At 42.4% G+C, this 18,165-nt stretch overlaps 2 protein-coding genes across 3 annotated transcripts in view; one reads left to right on the plus strand and one right to left on the minus strand.

The window, feature by feature from the left end:
- Positions 1 to 6,788: 6,788 nt before the first annotated feature.
- On the minus strand, positions 6,789 to 9,067 carry LYSET (lysosomal enzyme trafficking factor). Of its 2 annotated transcripts, none has more exons than XM_082451465.1 (2): positions 9,011 to 9,067; positions 6,789 to 8,107 (listed from the first exon to the last, which is right to left on the minus strand). In XM_082451465.1, exon 2 carries the CDS (start codon positions 8,089 to 8,091, stop codon positions 7,696 to 7,698), a length of 396 nt encoding a protein of 131 aa, XP_082307591.1. In that variant the 5' UTR covers positions 8,092 to 8,107; positions 9,011 to 9,067; the 3' UTR covers positions 6,789 to 7,695. The 2 variants fall into 2 exon arrangements, with proteins under 2 accessions (XP_082307591.1, XP_082307590.1); XM_082451464.1 differs by lacking the exon at positions 9,011 to 9,067 and adding an exon at positions 8,559 to 8,691.
- Positions 8,689 to 18,165, plus strand: part of ITPK1 (inositol-tetrakisphosphate 1-kinase) — a gene marked incomplete at its 5' end in the record, with an annotated part of 212,149 nt that continues 202,672 nt past the window's right edge. The window contains one exon of the mRNA XM_082451339.1: positions 8,689 to 9,230. Within this exon, the coding sequence (XP_082307465.1) occupies positions 8,689 to 9,230 (542 nt within the window). The remainder of the gene's footprint in view (positions 9,231 to 18,165) is intronic.

Raw genomic sequence — 18,165 nt, forward strand, 5'->3', positions numbered from 1 at the left:
CTATTAAAGATACACCTATTTCTCAGTAGAACTGTTCAATCTACAAACATAGAATATCATTTCTTATCTAACATACTGCAGTAAGATGCATACATGAGACATCTTAAAAACCTAGGCTTTTTAACTCATGTTGTGGTAAAATGATTAACAAGAAATTCCTGCTTGAACTTACCCTGGTGGGCAGCTGAGCACCCCCGAGTTAAAACTGTATTAGGGTTATGTAATTTTGTAACTGATAGTTCCAAATAAAAGTAACATGTTTGGGTAAATTAATCATACTACAATCATCTTGTGATGTCATTTTTCACATTTAAGTATATAGTAAGATTAGAGTGTAAAATTATTATAGAAATTGGAGAATATTTGTAAAATAACACTTTAGGTTTTAACAAATGAGAAACAAGTTGGTTAGTTTTTGTGATGAAGTTGGGTTCTTTTCTCACTACCTAGGGCATGATAAATTTCAGGTAGATTTAAGATGTTTAGTATTAAAAAAAAAAAAAAAAAAACCTGTAAAAGTACTAAAAGAAAATGGACTAAGAGTTTTTATAGTCTCAGAGTGAGGAAGGTTACCTAAGGAAGATTTTTAGAAATCCAGACACCGTGATAGAAAAGATCAGTAAATGCAATTACATAATAATGAAAATTTCTGAACATTTTGTAAATGAGGTTAAAAGACAAAGTGGGAAAAAGTATTTAGTATTTTCAACAGAAATGACTAAGAACTAAAATTCCTTTTATAGCTGTCACGTGTACCAGTCAGAAAGACAATAGAAAATTTCACTTCAAAGAAATGAAAAGTAAAACCACAATGCAGTAGTTTTCGTACTTCTCAGACTGAAAGGGCAAAAGTTTTGATGCAATATTGAGCTGGAAAGGGTGTGAAGTCCATAATATATTGGTGGTAAGAGTGTAAATTGGTATAAGCTCTTCAAAAGTCAAGTTGACGATTCTGTCAAAATGTTAAATGTGCGTACTCTTTGACCCAGCAATTTCACTAATAGAAATTTATCCTATGGTTAATAGCACACATATGCAGAGATAAATATATAAAACTATTCATTGTAGCATTATTCTTGGTAACAAATGATCGTAAACAACCTAAATGTTCATCAGCAGAAGACCCTAGTTAATTAAATTAAAAAAGAAGCACATTAGTACAATAATTCTGTGCAGCCATTAAAAAAAGACCAAGGTATAGCTCTATGTGTTGTTAAGATCAATATGCAGTATATGATGTTAAATGAAAACTAGCAAGATGTAGGACAGAGTGCAGAATGCTTCTAGTGGAGCATATTGGCTAGATATGCATAGAGTATCTCTGAAAGGACAGTCAAACTGCACCTGGAAGAAGGAGTTGGGGTTGGGAGTGAGAGCGAGAATTTTCATTGTATGCTCTTGTTCTCTTTGCTTTTTTTTTTTTTTTTTAATTTATTTTATTTTTGGCTGCATTGGGTCTTCATTGCTTTGCGTGGGCTTTCTCTAGTTGCTGTGAGCAACTACTCTTGGTTGCGGTGCATGGGGTTCTCACTGTGGTGGCTCCTCTTGTTGCAGAGCACGGGCTCTAGGCACGCGAGCTTCAGTAGTTGTGGCACATGGGCTCAGTAGTTGTGGCTCGTGGGCTCTGGAGCACAGCCTCAGTAGTTGTGGCGCACGGGCTTAGAAGACTAACCACCACTTAAAACCTTGTTTGTGACTGTGGTCTGTGTTGTTCTCTCATGAATAAGGAAAATCCCAAGACAGCCAACATCACAAGAACTGTTGGAAAAAATAAATTGAGAGACTCATTTTAAATCTTGGCCTTGGAAAGAATATATCCCTACATGCTGAAACTGGAAAGAGCTTAGTAACCAAACTTACCTAGAACACATGACAAATTATGCTATGCACTTAGTAACTTTATTCTCTCTAGATTGTTTTGCAGCCTCGTGAGAGAGTTGTTGAGTGGCAATAAAAATCACTCATGTAGTAAATAATTACTGAGCACCTACTATGTGGCAGGCACTGTTCTGGGCATGGGGCACATGGCATGAACAGACAAAATCCCTGCCCTCATGAGGTTTAGATTCTGACAAAATGTATAACATGTCATATGACAGTAAGTGCTCTGGAGAAAAACGGGGGAGGCGGATGCTTACTTTTAAATAGGGTGGTCAGAGGCAGCCTCACTAAGCTGACAGTTGAGCAAAGGTCTGAAGAAGATGATGGAGCCGGTCAGGGCTGAGCATCCAGGCAGAAGGTACACTGAGCGCAGAGGCCCTGAAACATGTTTTTCTGGCATGTTCTAGAATCAGCAAGAAGACTAGTGTGGCTGGAGTGGAGCAAGGGGTGGAGGGGGTCGTAGAAAATGAAGTCGAAATCGAGGGCCACTTACTTAGAACTTTGTGTGCCATGTTAAAGACTTCGGCTTTTATTCTGAGAAGGGGAGCTATAGAAGGATATTTGAGAAGAATAACATTTTAAAATGATCCCTCGCCTATTGTTTGATAGTAGACTTGTAGGGGACTTGAGGAGCAGATTTTGGTGGGTGGAGAGATCAGCAGCTTATCTTTATAGACAGGTTAAGTTTCAGGTGCCTGGTGAGATATCTTAGTAAATATCAAGTAGGCAGTTAGATATTCAAGTCTGGAGCTCAGGAGAGAGATCAAGGAAGTGATAGAAATTTGGGTTTTAAAGCCATGAACCTGGATGCGATGACAAGGGATTAAGTGTAGAAAAGAGAACTGGGGCATGCTAACACTTGGAAATTGGGCAGATCCTCAAAGAGGAAACAGCAAAGGGGATAGGAGAAGCTGATGAGGAAGGAAGCAAATCAGAAAAGTATCTAGAATTGGACTAATACATGGTAGCTACTAGCCACATGTGACTGTTTAATTAAAATTTAAAATTCAGTTCCTCAGCCGCACTGGCCACATCTCAAGGGTTCATTTCATGTGGCTCCTGGCTATTCATAGGGACAGCACAGATACAGAACATTTCCAACATCACTAAAATTCTATTGGGCAGTACTGATCCAGAAGCCAACCAAAGAAAATAGCTCAAGGACAAGGGAGTGTGTCAAAAAGTAATTTGAGGGACTTCTTTGGTCCAGTGGGTAAGACTCCGTGCTCCCAATGAAGGGGGCCCGGGTTCGATCCCTGGTGGGGGAACTAGATCTCACATGCATGCCGCAACTAAGAGTCCGCCTGCCGCAACTAAGACCCGGCGCAACCAAAATAAATAAATAAATGTTTTTTAAAAAATCCATTAAAAAAAATAATAATTTGAGGGGGAATTCCCTGGCAGTCCAGTATTTAGGACTCCATGCTTTCACTGCCAAGAGCCCACGTTCAATCACTGGTCAGGGAACCAAGATCCCACAAGGCACGGCACAGCCAAAAAAAAAAAAGTAATTTGAGGACTGAGACTTGACCATTGGGTTTAGTTACATGTAAATGACTGGCAACCTCTTGACAAGAGAGCAGCTTTGGTAGAGTGGGAGGCAAAAGCCTGACAGAAGTGTATTCAGGATAAATTGGACGATAGGAATCAGAATCACAAAATATAGACATCTCATTCCCGACCTTGGGCTCTGGCTGGCAGCTGTCTGCAGTCTACCTGGTATGGTCATGTCTACTCCGCCGCCACTGCTGCTGAGGGGCCTGACAGGCCCGGCCTGCAGCTCCCGTTGCTGCATGCCCAGATGCATTCCAAGCCACCACAGGAGCAGCTCAGGACCATGGATGTTGCCATTGGGCTCACCTCCTGCTTCCTGTTTCCTCCTGCCTGGGGCTGGGTCTTGTCACACCTGGAGAGCTACAAGAAGCAGGAGTAAAGAGGGCTGTCTTCTCCCTTATCTGTGACATGACCACCCCCAGCCTGTCCTGATCATGTCTACTGCATTCCTGGCTGGCCTCCCCTAGATCATGGCCTTCAGTTAGTGACCTTCTGCAGCTGACCTTCGTGACCTCTCTTTCTCCGTGCTTGACATCCTGAGACCACATACATTAGTTTATAAGTCTAGTTAACAATAAAGTCTATTTAAACCTTGGAAAAAAAGAAAAGAAAGAATATATAGACACCTTTTTAAAGATTTGCACAATTCAGACAGCTGGGGTAAGCCTACCATGAAATAATGGTCGACACTGTTCCAAAGACAAACAAACCACAGTTCTCACGAGTAACAGTTGAAGCTTTATGGTACGTAAAAACCCCTGGCCCAGTAACTCTCAACCCTAATAGACTTGCTTGAAGACCTCCTAAAACAGGATTGCCTTGGCCCTTCCCCCCAGGGATTGATAGTTGGGAGGGACCCTGGCATTGTTTATGAGGAGTTTTGCTTTGTTTTTGTATTACCTTGAGTGATTCTAACATTCAGCCACAGTTCAAGACCCACTCACTGCCTTAGACCAAAACAAAAATACCAATGCATAATGATTCCCAGCCACGGTCCAGAGTTATATGGAACTTTATCAATATATTGGAGAATTTATAAAGTGATGGCACATATTTGATGCAAAAATGAGTCATGTGGTACTGCGGTAAGCTTTTCTGCCAGTGATTTGGAGATTGAGAACGTTAAATCCATCAAGAAGGAAATCAACACCAGATAATCTTAACACAGACTTTAACACTACCCATGGTGAACAAACATGGTTTGTAATCAAACAGGTTTGATTACTTTATGGGTGCTGTTACTCTCGTAGCACTTTATCTGATGATTCCACTTCTGCAAAGAAAAGCTTGTTAATTATAAAAGCTTTGTTTGAAGTAGAATCAAATTCTAAACTCGGGGAATCACACTTTTTACTTTGAAACTGGTAGCCTCTTTAAAACCAGAAAATTTGGGAATTCCCTGGCCGTCCAGTGGTTAGGACTCCGTGCCCCGCCACTGCAGGGGGCACATGTTCGATCCCTGGTTGGGGAACTAAGATCCCATATGCCGCAGGGCAACTAAGCCCACTTGCTCTAGAGCCCACACACTACAATTAGAGAGAAGCCCAGTGCCACAACAAAGAGCCCGCATGCCGCAACTAAGACCCGACGCAGCCAAATAAAATAAATAAATAAATAAATATTAAAAAACAAAAAAACCCACTAGGAGCTGTAACTGTTTTTCTCAAGCTGGAAGCAAATATCACTGACTAGCTCTAGATCCTAGGATGTGTCCCTTCCCTAAAATCCCTGAAGCACTGTCTATATTTGCCATTTATCTCATTATCTAATCCTGTATTCACAGCTTTTTGTATTGTGATGTGACTATGAAATAAGTGATGATCTGTTATAATACACAGGTCTCCTATCCATTGGTTTCAACCTCCACCTCAATCTAATAGAGCTAAGAGACTAATTTCACCTTTCTCTCTTTACCAAAAGAGTGATTTGAACTATTAAATAGCCATTGAGAAAATAGGAATAATCTAAAACTTGGATAATTAATTCCTAAATAATCAAATAATCAAATTAACCCTGCAGTCTAAACCTTTGTGATTGCATTGGAAATACTACATTACTCCTACTCTAATTATTTTAATATTTCTACTATCAAGGCAATATCTTGAAAGAAAGAGATGGCCTGAGCATTTACTCACCAAATCCCAAAATACTAGAATCTTAAGTGTAAGAAAGTCTACTTCAATAAAAAGGAACTACTACCTTACAAGACAAATAGCAAACTCACAAACCTTGCATTACATCAAGCATTTATAAAACAAAAAATAATGGAAATAATTTCCTTAAATCATTTCCAAACTATCATTCCCTCAAGACAAAACAAGAAACTGCTCAATGACTTTCCTTAATCTTTTTTTTGATAAGCAGTATAGTGGAATGATAGAGCTGGAGATCCGAAGCCAGATATCCTGGGTTCAAATCCTAGCTCTTCCACTTGCTGTGTGACCATGAGCAAGTTATTAATTGGTATGTGCTTCAGGTTTCCTCATTTTCCTCTTCTGTAAAATGGTACTAGTACCAATACATACCTGCCTCATAGGACTCTTGTGCAGCATGAATGTGTATCACTCAGGAAGCTGCCTGCAGCATGCATACTTTTAGTAAGTATTCAAAAGATACAAGTGATTTGGTTATCTGACCCTTGCAGAAACATACATTTCAAACTGCTGCTTAATTTGAAGATTCAATGTATTGTAGCAAAAAATATATCATTTCAGTAACTAGACCTTTGGAAGTAGTAAAGGAGAGAAATGAGATTAATTGGAGAAGAAGAGAAGAATCTGATGGTACTGCTTTTGAGTTACAAGAGTACCTGCTTTATCTTTCAAGTAAAAGCTTGCTATGGAATGCTCAGCCTTCCATTCTGGTCAAACCTGATATAAGGTAAAGGTTGAGGTTGCTTGAAAACTTTTAGATTTTCAGTAGCTCACACAAATTGAGAAAAACCTTTCTCAGTTCTTTTCCAATCTTTAGCATGGTTAGGCAGACAGTACCCAGTGCTGAAACATTTGTCACAGCTCAGTGATTAGGAATAAAGGCATCAGATGCCAGGTTAGAACTCTGGCTCTGCTTCTTGGCTGTGTAACCTTTGGCAAGTTACTTAACTTCTCCACCTCACGGTCCTTATGTGTAAAATCTGGATAATAATAACTGTTACCTCATAGGGTTGTTGGGAGGACTAAATGAGTTAATTCATGTAAAGCTCTTAGGACAGGGCCCAACGGAGTAAGCACCAAAAAATGTTACGATTCTTATTCAAATCGGTCAGTGTAAACATTTCCCTGGTATTGATGACATCACTGTATAAAAATATATCTTGATCTCACCCAGAAAAAAAGAAAAATAATCCTAATATCTAATTTTCCATGTTTTAGTTACTTGTATTGTTACCAGACATGAGGTAGTAAGTACAGATGCAAAGGAGGCAGTACAGGGATCACATCTTCATGCAATTAATCTAACGTCTGAAGACTGGACCTTAGGCAGAAAAGAAAATCAGGACGATGACTTGAGAGCATCGTTTAGATGTCACACATCTGACAAGGACTGGCTTAAGTATCTTCATTGAACACCTTGTTTCCATCTTCTATGTGTTTGTTAGATTTCTCAACTTTCAAACACTTAGTCTCTTCCCAAGTAGTTTAAAAAAAAAAAAGTTGCATGAATAATTCTAGCTAATTAATAATGCCAGTAGCATTACCAAACGAAGAACACATTTTGCTTCTCAACACAGCCATCACCTCAATAATTTTATACCAATTTCTCACAAGCTGATAGCAAACAAGCATAAATAGTTGGCTTAGCTACAACAGGAAGAACTGGTGTTTTAGTCTGAAGAATTTTAAAGCAAGCCAAGTAATTGTATAAAATTTAAATTTTATGACCATGTTTGGACCTTTTTACATTAAACGCAATGGAAATGTTCATTTTTTCCCCAAAGGAAAAATTTCTGAATCATCACTATGTTGCACAGTAGAATAAAAATATGAATCCAGGTACTTATTCAAGTTTCTAAAGAATGCAAATAACAGATAAAATTTTACTTCCAAAATCTGAAGTCATCAACATGATTTTGTAGTACTGTATCACAGGCTTTACCTAAAAATTCAATATTCAGATAAAGATAGTCCCCTAGTCCCATTCTTTAAAAAGCCTCTGCCCCACCACAGCTTCCTGAGATCTGTGAAGAAACTGCAGTCTTGTGATCAGGCTTCATACGGTACTGGCAGTTTTGTACTTGTAAGGAAAAAATGGTGACTGATTTTATGTGTCAATCAGTTGTAGTCTGCTGATCTGATTAGAAGCCTTGACAAATGCCTGGTGGCGATTGCATATAACTGCCAAGCATATGGGAATAATACAGTAGCCCACCGTTTTGGGGTCAGCTCTCGTACAAGAATAAAGGAACAAAAACATCTGCAAGTAAGGTATCAGAAAAATAACTGTCCAAAACCAAAAAGGCAGGGAGAGTAACCGAGCTTTCAAGGAGTGTGTCCATGTGGTTCCTTCAAGGGGCTCCTCTGGGTGCTGTTGAATGTGTTCCAAGGCCAGCCTATTGTAAGTCTCGTTGATTTCAAAAACATAGTAAAATGCTGCTGCACTTGCTAACAGATACAATCCCACTCCAATCCATCCCATACGCTGACGGAAGTTCATCATTCTCCATGCTCTGTGCCTTTGAGTTAAAACAACAATAAGAACACAGTGAGGGTCTAGTAATGCTGTCATGTCAACTATCCCAAATGTACGTACTTTTTGTCCAATGAGCTCTAAAATACTCCCTAACACATTTGAGGTTTAAAGTAACTAAGTTAAATTTACATCTGTTAAGAAATATAAACATCTTACAGGTTGTTTTATGTAATAGTTATGCGGAAGTAAAGTTTCAGTATGAAGTGTGCTTTTTACTGAATCCCACAGATAAATAAATCACTAAATCTGGCTTAAATAGGTCCAGCACACGTTCCCTTAAATTGTAATTAAACTAGTTTCCTAGGGAACATTTCACTTCTATACTTCAAATACTTTCTGAATTAACAGTATCGCTTCAGACATGAAAACTTGGTTCTACAAGTCAAACCAATGTCGGAGCCCCCAAGTTAAGACAGCAACTCTTAAACACTTACAGTGGTCCCGAAAATCTTCCTGTTCCCACGGCAAGCGTTAAAGAGTCACTCAGCTCTGAATAATCGGGTGGCTTTGGCATTTCAGAGAAAGCCACCATAAAAGAAATCCCCGGGGTCACCGGCTGGGAGAATGGTGAGCACGGCCAGCCAGGAGCAAAAGCTAATTGTGATTAAGCACAGCGTGACTGCAGCCGGTCACGCGGCGGCCCGGCCCCTGTCGCCGTTGCCGGAGCCCCAGCCTGTGTCACTCGGCCCAGCCGGGAGGCTCCCCAGCCACCCTGGCCTCCCCTGCAGCCGGCCCCGCCCCCTGTCGCGCTGCAGCGCCCGCCGCCGCGACAGGGCTGCGCGGGCGGCGCCAGACCCGGGCCTCTCCGCCTTGCAGCGCCGGGAGCCCAGGGCCCGCCAGCGGCCACAGGCCGAGCCTGCAGAGCTGGGCAGGTCCCGGATCTCACCTCCTGTCCCGGTTGGCCCACCCGCCCGCCGTCCCGGATGCTGCCACAGTCGGGGCTTCCGGCTCGGGCCGGAAGCGCGCTTGCCCCGCCCCCGAAAGGCCCGCCCCCTCGTGACGTCAGGGAGCCTCCCCGCGGCACCGCCTCCCCAAGCGCGCCCGAAACAGCTCTGCTGGGACTCGGGGGAGGCTACGGAGGCGCCGGTTGTGGCGCTACCCTTCAGGTGGGTGGCAGTCTGGGCCTGGGCGCTTCAGCGCTCCTCCCCCGTCGCTTCGCTCGCGGCTCTGATCGCCCCCGTCGTTCCTCGCCGCGGAGAGCACCGCAGCAACGGGCGGTCAGCCATCCCCCGGCGCGCCTCTGCGCAGTTCGGGTATCCCTCTCGAGTGTCCATCCGAGTGCAGGAGAAGCCGCTCTCCCGCCCCTCAGACCTGGCCGCCCGGGAAGCGTCGGAAGCAGGCCCTGGCGCCTCGGCCACCGGCGAAGGACCCAGACATGACTACTAGATAACTGCGAGGGGAAGTGGGACCCCGCTGTCTGCTGCGGGGCGCCCGAAGCCGGGAGAGGGTAAGGTGGCTGCTTGCCGCAGTGCGGCCGGCCGCCGGCGCGGGTGCGCGGGGCTTCTCCGGGCTCGGGTTATTCATTTACAACTTGAACTAACGTGACTACTTCATCTTCACTGCCCGTCGGAACTGCAGAAGTTGACGAGACTTAAGTCGGTTACCGCGGAGGAATACTGTGAATTGCAGTGACATCAGTGGCCGGGACAAATTGGAATTTAAATGTGTTGTTTTGGGCATCATGACGCTGAGGCTCTTAGAAGACTGGTGTAGGGGGATGGATGTAAACCCGCGGAAGGCGCTGTTGATTGCCGGCATCCCCCAGACCTGTAAAAGGCAGAAATTGAGGAGGCTCTGCGGTCTGGTTTAGCTCCCTTGAGCGAGTACCGACTGCTCGGGAGGATGTTCCGGAGGGAAGAGAACAGGAATGCAGCCTTAATAGGACTTCCTGAGGAGACGAGTCATGCTCTGGTCCCTAAAGAGATACCCGGAAGCGGGGGTGCCTGGAGAGTGATCTTTAAGACCCCTGACCCATACAATGAATTTTTAAGCAGGTTACATGAATTCCTAGAGGGAGAGGGCGTGACATTGGGTGAGTTTACCGAGCTCTTGGGTATGGAAACGACCTTTTTGACCTAGACCAGGACATGATCCCAGAAGTGCGGGCTCCTATGTTGGCACAGGCATTAGATGAGGCCCTTCAGCCTGCCCTGCAACCCCTGAAATACAAAAAGCTGAGAGTATTCTCAGACAGTGATCCTCCAGAGCCAGAAAAAGAAGAGTTTGAATCCTGGCTGTTTCATGCCACTCAAATGGTGAAGACATGGCAGGTGTCAGATGCCGAAAAAAGAAGGTGATTGCTAGAGAGCCTTAGAGGCCCGGCATCTGATATCATTCGTGTCCTCAAGATAAACAAGCCATTAATTACAGTCCCTGAATGCCTGCATGCTCTGGAGCAGGTATTTGGGGTTACCGATAATCCTAGGGTGTTGCAGATCAAATATCTGACCACTTACCAGAAAGATGAAAAAAAATTGTCTGGTTATGTACTAAGGCTGGAGCCTTCACTACAGAAACTGGTAGAGAGAGGAGCAGTTGAGCAAGAAGTTGTGAATCAGGCCCGCCTGGAGCAGGTCATTGCTGGAGCAGTCCACAGCATACCGCGCAGGAAGTTTGCTGTGTCAGAGGACGGCTCAGCCCCTGGCTTATTGCAGTTACTGACACTAATAAAGGATGAAGAGGCAGCTGAGGAGGAGGAGGAGGCCCTCCTCCAGGCAGGATTAGCGGGGCATTTCACCTGAATCTTGGGAAATCAGGAAGGGCTCTCTGGCAGTGAGCAGAGCATAAGGTAGAACAGTCTGTATGCTCAGTGACAGACATTAACCAATCCCTATCTTGTGTTGCCAAGTAACTCATTTTTGTGCAGTTCTCAGTATAATCCTTTGTCATTTCTGTGCCCATTTAATGTCTCCTAAATGTGTCATTGACTAGAAGAATGTAGTTCTGCACTGGTATTTATATATTTAAATTCACCCTGTGAATTTTTTTTTTTATCACACACAGTTGTACAAAAAGTCTCATCACTACGCACGTGTGATACTCTGAGAGGACAGGCAAGGCTCAGGTGCACATGCTGATCCCATCTCATTCAGATGTCAGCTTGTGTGATAATAGGTGCAAGTGTAGCTGTCAGATGTGATAATGTGTCATAGATAGTTCTGGGGTGTGTACGGCCCTACATTAATCATGAAGATCGTGAGCAGGGGTTAAGAGGTTATTTTCTGTGTGAATCGGAATTTTATTGATTCTATGCCATCAAAACAAGAGGCAGAATTAAATGCTGCAGTTGGTCAGTTTGCAGCTGCTACCTCTAACCCCAGATTTCTGATGTGTGTCTCAAAGCATCTAGTTCTGAATATCATTTTAATAGGTTACAGAATTATAGATGTGAACTTATAAAATAAAGAAATGTGAATAAAATGACCTTTTTACCTAGTTTGTTTGTATCAAGGTTCCAAGGGAGATTTCACTTGAACAAAGGGTTCCAAAAGCATGAATCTGAAAACCACTGAACTTGCACAGTCTTAGTCCTTTGGACACTTTCCTCTTGGTGCCCAGGTGGGTAGGGAGTAGTTTTCTAAGTGAGAGTGCTGGCAGGACCTTCTCCTGAAGTACAATAGAGTGAAATGAGACTGTATAAATTAGTGCAAGTAGCAGGTTCAAAGGCATCAGGGCGTTGAATCTGGAGGGTGAAAAGAAAGACAGGAACATTGCATACCTCTGCACGGCAGATTGGACTAAATGTTCCATGTACTTCCTCACTTAATCCTCTTAAAAATCGTGCAATATAAGAAAACAACTAGTTTCAGAATTCTGTCATCTGCCTTATGGCAAGGCCAATGTTCTTTCCATTGCTAAGAAAGAGAAGCAATCCTAAGGGTGTCTGGACCCAGCCTCACAAGGGAAGCAGGGCAGATTGTTAACAACATTTAATAAATGAACTGTTAGTATGCGTTAGTGTGGACTACATCTTAATCACTACTGCAAACTGGACACTAAGAAGTGGGGAGTATGAGAACGTGTAAGACCCACAGGCAGCAGGGAGGGTGGACCTGGGTTAGTGATTTGGTCTCTAAAAAAAAGAATGAAAGCATGAAGAAAAAATGAAAATTGCTGAAAGATCAGACTGAAAGTCTTTATCTTTAATAAAAAATACCCCCAAAGAACCAATTCTGGGATATACGTTTTTGGTTTAGATTTGAAGGCATAGTATAATGTTTCTGTTATGACTAAATGTCATGGTTTCGTTCTTTATAAGTTCCCATAAGTTCTCACACTATGGAAGGTTAAATACACATCAAACCATCATGTTGTACCCCTTAAATGTATATAATTTTAACTTGTCAGTTACACTTCGATAAAGGTGAGGAAAGAGAAGCTAAATACTAGATGACATATGGATAAATTCAAAGGTGTAATTCCCATCTTGTTTATATGCGTAGAGTCATTTATTTGCCACCTTAGTAGTAAGAAGTGTTATTAGCTGCATTTTGCTGATAAACAGACACTGTGAATGTGTGCACACATGGGTGTTAATAAATGTTGCACCTCGAGGCTTCCCTGGTGGCACAGTGGTTAAGAATCCGCCTGCCAGTGCAGGGGACACGGGTTCGAGCCCTGGTCTGGGAAGATCCCACATGCCTCGGAGCAACTAAGCCCGTGCGAACCACAACTACTGAGCTTGCGCTCTAGAGCCCGCGACCCACAACTACGTGCCTAGAGCCCGAGAGCCCGTGCTCCACAACAAGAGAAGCCACCGCAATGAGAAGCCCGCGCACTGCAACGAAGAGTAGCCCACGCTCACCGCAACTAGAGAAAGCCTGTGCGCAGCAACGAAAACCCAACACAGCCAAAAAAAATTAATTAATTAATTAATTAGAAAAAAAATGTTGCACCTCTCCTGTATGTGAGGCACTGAGATGGGGTGGGGGGGGACAGGGGGAGTAGATTGTATAATTAAATTTAGGTTATAAGCCCTGCCATGGAGGTCTACCCAGAGTCAACAATAATAGCTGACGCTGAGCACTTGCTATGGAATAAGCGCTGAGCACCACTGAATGCATTTGGTCCTCCAACAATAGTGAGAAGCAAGGCCTTTTGTTTTCCCATTTTACAGATGAAACCGTGGCACAGAGATGTTAAGTAACTTGCCCAGGGTTTCCTAACAGTCCTTCCAGGGTCAGGATTTATACTCAGGCCATCTATTTCCAGAGTCCTTGCTGATAATCTACTCTATGCTGCTTTGCTAAATTCTGTGAAAAACATACCATCATTTCCTCCCTTTTCTGGATGAGAGGATTGAGGAGCAAAGATTCAGTGCCCCGGGGGCGCGGGGGGCACATAGTCCGACTCCAGAGAGCTTTTCTTAAGGTGTTCTGACATATGCATCTGGTAAACACAACATAATTGTAAAAAATGGCAGTTATGTTTATGAAATCAGGTGAAATAATAAAACATATGTTCTTTATAAGCTATGTTTCAAAAATGTAAATGACAAACATCACTAAAATACCAGTTGTGTTGGGATGATGGGACTATAAGGGTAATTTAGTTTTCTTTTATTTCCTAAATGTGTTGTTTTTTTATATTAAAAATAAATATGCAAAAGAAGTGCTCATAAAGCAAAAATCAGTTGGCACATCAAAGGAACACAGGAACAAGCCTGAAAGAGCTCCCACTGGCGAAAGCTACAATTAATTTGAGGAACAAAATAAATAGCGTAGTATTGGGTTATAACCCAAAGTATAAAATAAGTATCCATGAGTTCATTATGATATAAGTAAATGTGGGAGAAGAGTCCAGTTTTCCTTACAGAAGAATTCCAAATCATTAGTGTGGCTATTTCCCCCTTCAGGAGTTGGAGTTTATTCCTGTCCCCCTTTAAGTGTGGGCTGAATTCAGACATAGAATATGGAAAGGAAAAATAGTAACTTTTCAGTGAACAAACGTGGCAAGGACTACCTTGCTAAGACAAGGTTAATATCAGTGATCAGTCAAGTTGATGGCATGTATTCCTGATAACAATGCAATGACAAGGGCACTTTATTTCCTCAGAACTCATAACCCAGTCTAGTTACGAGAAAAACACCAGGCAAATCCACATGGAGGGACATTCTACAAAATACCTAACCAGCACTCCTCAAAACTGTCAAGATCATGAAAAACAAGACTGAGAAACTGTCACAGATCAGAGGAGAGTAAGGAGACCTGGTAACTAAATGTAATGTGGTATTCTGGCAGGGATTTTGGAAGAAAAGAACTTAGTAGAGAAATGAAATCCGAATATGGTCTAGAGTTTAGTTAATAGTAACATATCATTGTTAGTTTCTTGGAGGTGACAGATTACTAAGGTAATGAGAGATGTTAGGGGCTTCCCTGGAGGCGTAGTTAAGAATCCGCCTGCCAATGCAGGAGACACGGGTTCGAGCCCTAGTCCGGGAAGATCCCACATGCCACGGAGCAACTAAGCCCATGAGCCACAACTACTGAGCCTGCACTCTAGAGCCCATGAGCCACAACTACTGAGCCCGTGTGCCACAACTACTGAAGCCCACGCACCTAGAGCCCATGCTCTGCAACAAGACAAGCCTCTGCAATGAGAAGCCTGTGCACCACAACAAAGAGTAGCCTCCGCTCGCCACAACTAGAGAAAGCCTGCATGCAGCAACGAAGACCCAACGCAGCCAAAAATAAATAAATTAATAAATAAACTTTAAAAAAAATCTTTAAAGATGTTAATAGGGGAAACTACGTGAGTATACACAAACTCTGTACTGAGAAAGACAAATACCATATGATATTGCTTATATGTGGAATCTAAAAAAAAAAAAAAAAAAGATACAAATGAACTTATTTACAAAACTGAAACAGACTCACAGACTTAGAGAATGAATTTATGGTTACCAGAGGGGAAGGGTGGCGGGGAGGGATAGTTAGGGAGTTTGGGATTGATATGTACACACTGCTGTATGTAAAATGGATAACCAACAAGGACCTACTGTACAGCACAGGGGAAAAAAATACCAATAGCCAAAAGACATCAACAGCTATTTGGCAGCTCTAGTAATCAAAGAAATGCAAATAAAAATAAAAACGAACAATAAAAACGATAAAGTTCTAAAAACGAACAAACAAAAACTCTCTGCGCTATCTTTGTAACTTTTCTGTAAGTATAAAACTATTCTAAAATAAGATGTTCGTTGAACTATATACACAGATACTTAAACATACATATGTACGCAAGCAGATAACAAATGGCCTGGGAATTAAGTCACTAGGGAGTGAGTAACTGGAGTGCCGGCCCTTCCCCAAAATGGTTATTCATCTAAACACCACCAGGTGGCGGTAAGCACTCAGGTTAGGCCTTAGCCAGACTAAAGCGGGGAAAGGGATTATTTCTTATGTAAGTGTCGTCATACCTGCCCCCCTCAAAGACTGGAAAATTTCTCAAGTCTTTTTAAAAATTTATTTATTTATTTTTTAAAATTTATTTATTTTTGGCTGCATTGGGTCTTCATTACTGTGTGCGGGCTTTCTCTAGTCACGGCAAGCGGTGGCTTCTCTTGTGGAGCATGGGCTGTAGGCACGCGAGCTTCAGTAGTTGTGGCTCGCGGGCTCTAGAGCACAGGCTCAATAGTTGCGGCGCACGGGCTTAGTTGCTCCACGGCGTGTGGGATCTTCCCGGACCAGGGCTCAAACACCATGTCTCCTGCATTGGCAGGTGGATTCTTAACCACTGCGCCACCATGCAAGTCCTCTCAAGCCTTTATGTGGAAAAGTATTTAAATACTCAATCTGAAACAGTGACTTCCTCTCTAGGTCCATGACACTTCTAGAATCTTTTTTTTTTTAAATTGAAGTATAGTTGATTTACAATGTTGTGTTAATTTCTGCTGTACAGCAAAGTGATTCAGTTTTTTATATATATATATACACATTCTTTTTTAATATTCTTTTCCATTTGGTTTATCACAGGACTTTTTTTTTTTTGGTTGTGCCGTGCGGCTTGCAGGATCTTAGTTCCCTGACCAGGGATTGAACCTGGGCCACCACAGTGAAATTGCCAAGTCTAACTACTGGACCGCCAGGGAATCCCCTATCACAGAATATTGAATATAGTTCCTTGTGCTATACGGTAAGACCTTATTGTTTATAGAATCTTCTAACTACCTTCGCAGACAGGCCTGGCCATGACAAAGGGACTGATCCATCTGTACAAATGAAGAACATCCTTAGCGATTCCACTGCACTCCCAGCGCATTTCACAAAATTGGAAACTAGATGGTTTTAGAGATCAGCTTCTGGAAGTCTCTTATTTTATTTTATTTTTAAAAATATTTATTTATTTGGTTGTGCTGGGTCTTAGTTGTGGCAGGCGGGATCCTTAGTTGTGGCAGACGGACTATTAGTTGCGGCACGCATGTGGGATCTAGTTCCTTGAGAAGGGATCAAACCCATGTCCCCTGCATTGGCAGGTGGATTCTTAACCACTGCACCACCCAGGAAGTCCCTGACTCTAAATTCTTAACACGCCTAATATTTGTCACTTAACATGTGTTCCCAAATATTATCAGGATATCTTTTGATAAGTGTACTAACTCCCTAACTAGGTTCTGTGTTTTCCCTGATATCAAGGTGTATTTTATCCCCATATAAGCCCAACATGGTGTTTCTCACTTGGAAGGTAATAAATATTTCTTAATTAATCAGTGCTGTGATGTAATAATATATATAATGATAATTATATGTATAGATATAATATATAATGATATATAATAATTATGATATATAATTATTATATATTATATGATATATAATATATAATCATGGCTATCATTTGTTAAGCTCTTCCTATGTGCCAGGCATGGTGCCGAATGCTTTACATATATTACCTTATTTAATTCTGACCACAACCTTTGTCGGTATATTTCTATCACTAATTTCAAGGAAGCAAACAGACTTTTGGATAGGTAAAGTGGCTTGCCCAGAGTCACACAGCTAGAAGCTACCAAGATCCGTCTGTCCTAGAGCTAGTACCTTAGCCACTGTGCCAGACAGCCTCCAAGAGTATCTTGGCTCTGAACCAAACTAGCACGACTTCAAGAGTGGGTATGAGAACATGAATATAATCACTGGTAAACCAGGTTCTGACTATATAACCTGAAACCCTATCCGTCACCACTCCCTTCTCTCTTCCTCCAAAATAAATAATAATAATACAACCCAGCTTAGGCTGCAGAAGAGACAATAGTTAGCTACCACCCCGCAACCATTAACCCTCCTTCCTTTGTATCCAAAGCCAGATTTGTTCACCCACTTCACAGAACTGTGAATTTCAGGTGAAACCTAGCCTTTCCCTGGCCCCTGCAGGGAGTAGGGGTGGTAAATCTTGATTAGTTTAAGATGATTCAGTACCCTTTGCCAAACTGCTTGTTTTGGGCGTGGGCAAATAATGCAATTCTATCCACTGAAAAATGAGCAGCTCTTTTTTCATCTTTATTTATGTGAGCATGACTCTGGTGCCAGAATACCTCACATAAGATTCCAGCTTCACCATTTTCTAACTCTATGGCTTTGGGAAAGTTTATTAACCCTTTCTGGACTTCAGTGTCTTCAACTGAAAATGGGAGTGATAACAGCACTTGCAGGGTCATTGTGAAGACCAAATGAATTCATAATGTAAAGTGCAGAGAACTGTACCTGCTGCACAGTAAGTTCTCAACAAACAGCTATTGTATTTGTTCTCTGTTCCTGCACAACTAATTGCCCCCAAATTTAGAGGCTGAAAACCAACAGTTGATCCCTGGATCAAAAATCTGGGAGCGACTTAACTGGGAGGTTCTGGCTCTCTGACAGAGGTGTCAGCCAGGGCTGTGGCCATCGCTTAGGAAGTCTTCCAAGCTCACCCACGGAGGCCTCGCCACACGGCTGCATTGTGATACGGCAGCTGACTTCCACCATTTCCACTGGAAGCAAGCAATCCAAGAGAGATTGAGAGAACACCCAAGATGGAAGCCACAGTCTTTTTATAATCTTATCAAA

Source organism: Balaenoptera physalus (genome assembly GCF_965194825.1).
Source record: "Balaenoptera physalus genome assembly, chromosome: 2".
NCBI lineage: Eukaryota > Metazoa > Chordata > Mammalia > Artiodactyla > Balaenopteridae > Balaenoptera > Balaenoptera physalus.

Bases quoted from the DNA above. Each gene is read 5' to 3' on its own strand.
- LYSET (XM_082451464.1), bottom strand. From the start codon at position 8,656: ATGGTGGCTTTCTCTGAAATGCCAAAGCCACCCGATTATTCAGAGCTG. The intron at 8,108-8,558 runs GTAAGTGTTTAA...TTTAACTCAAAG, and splicing joins GGAAGATTTTCGGGACCACT to GCACAGAGCATGGAGAATGA.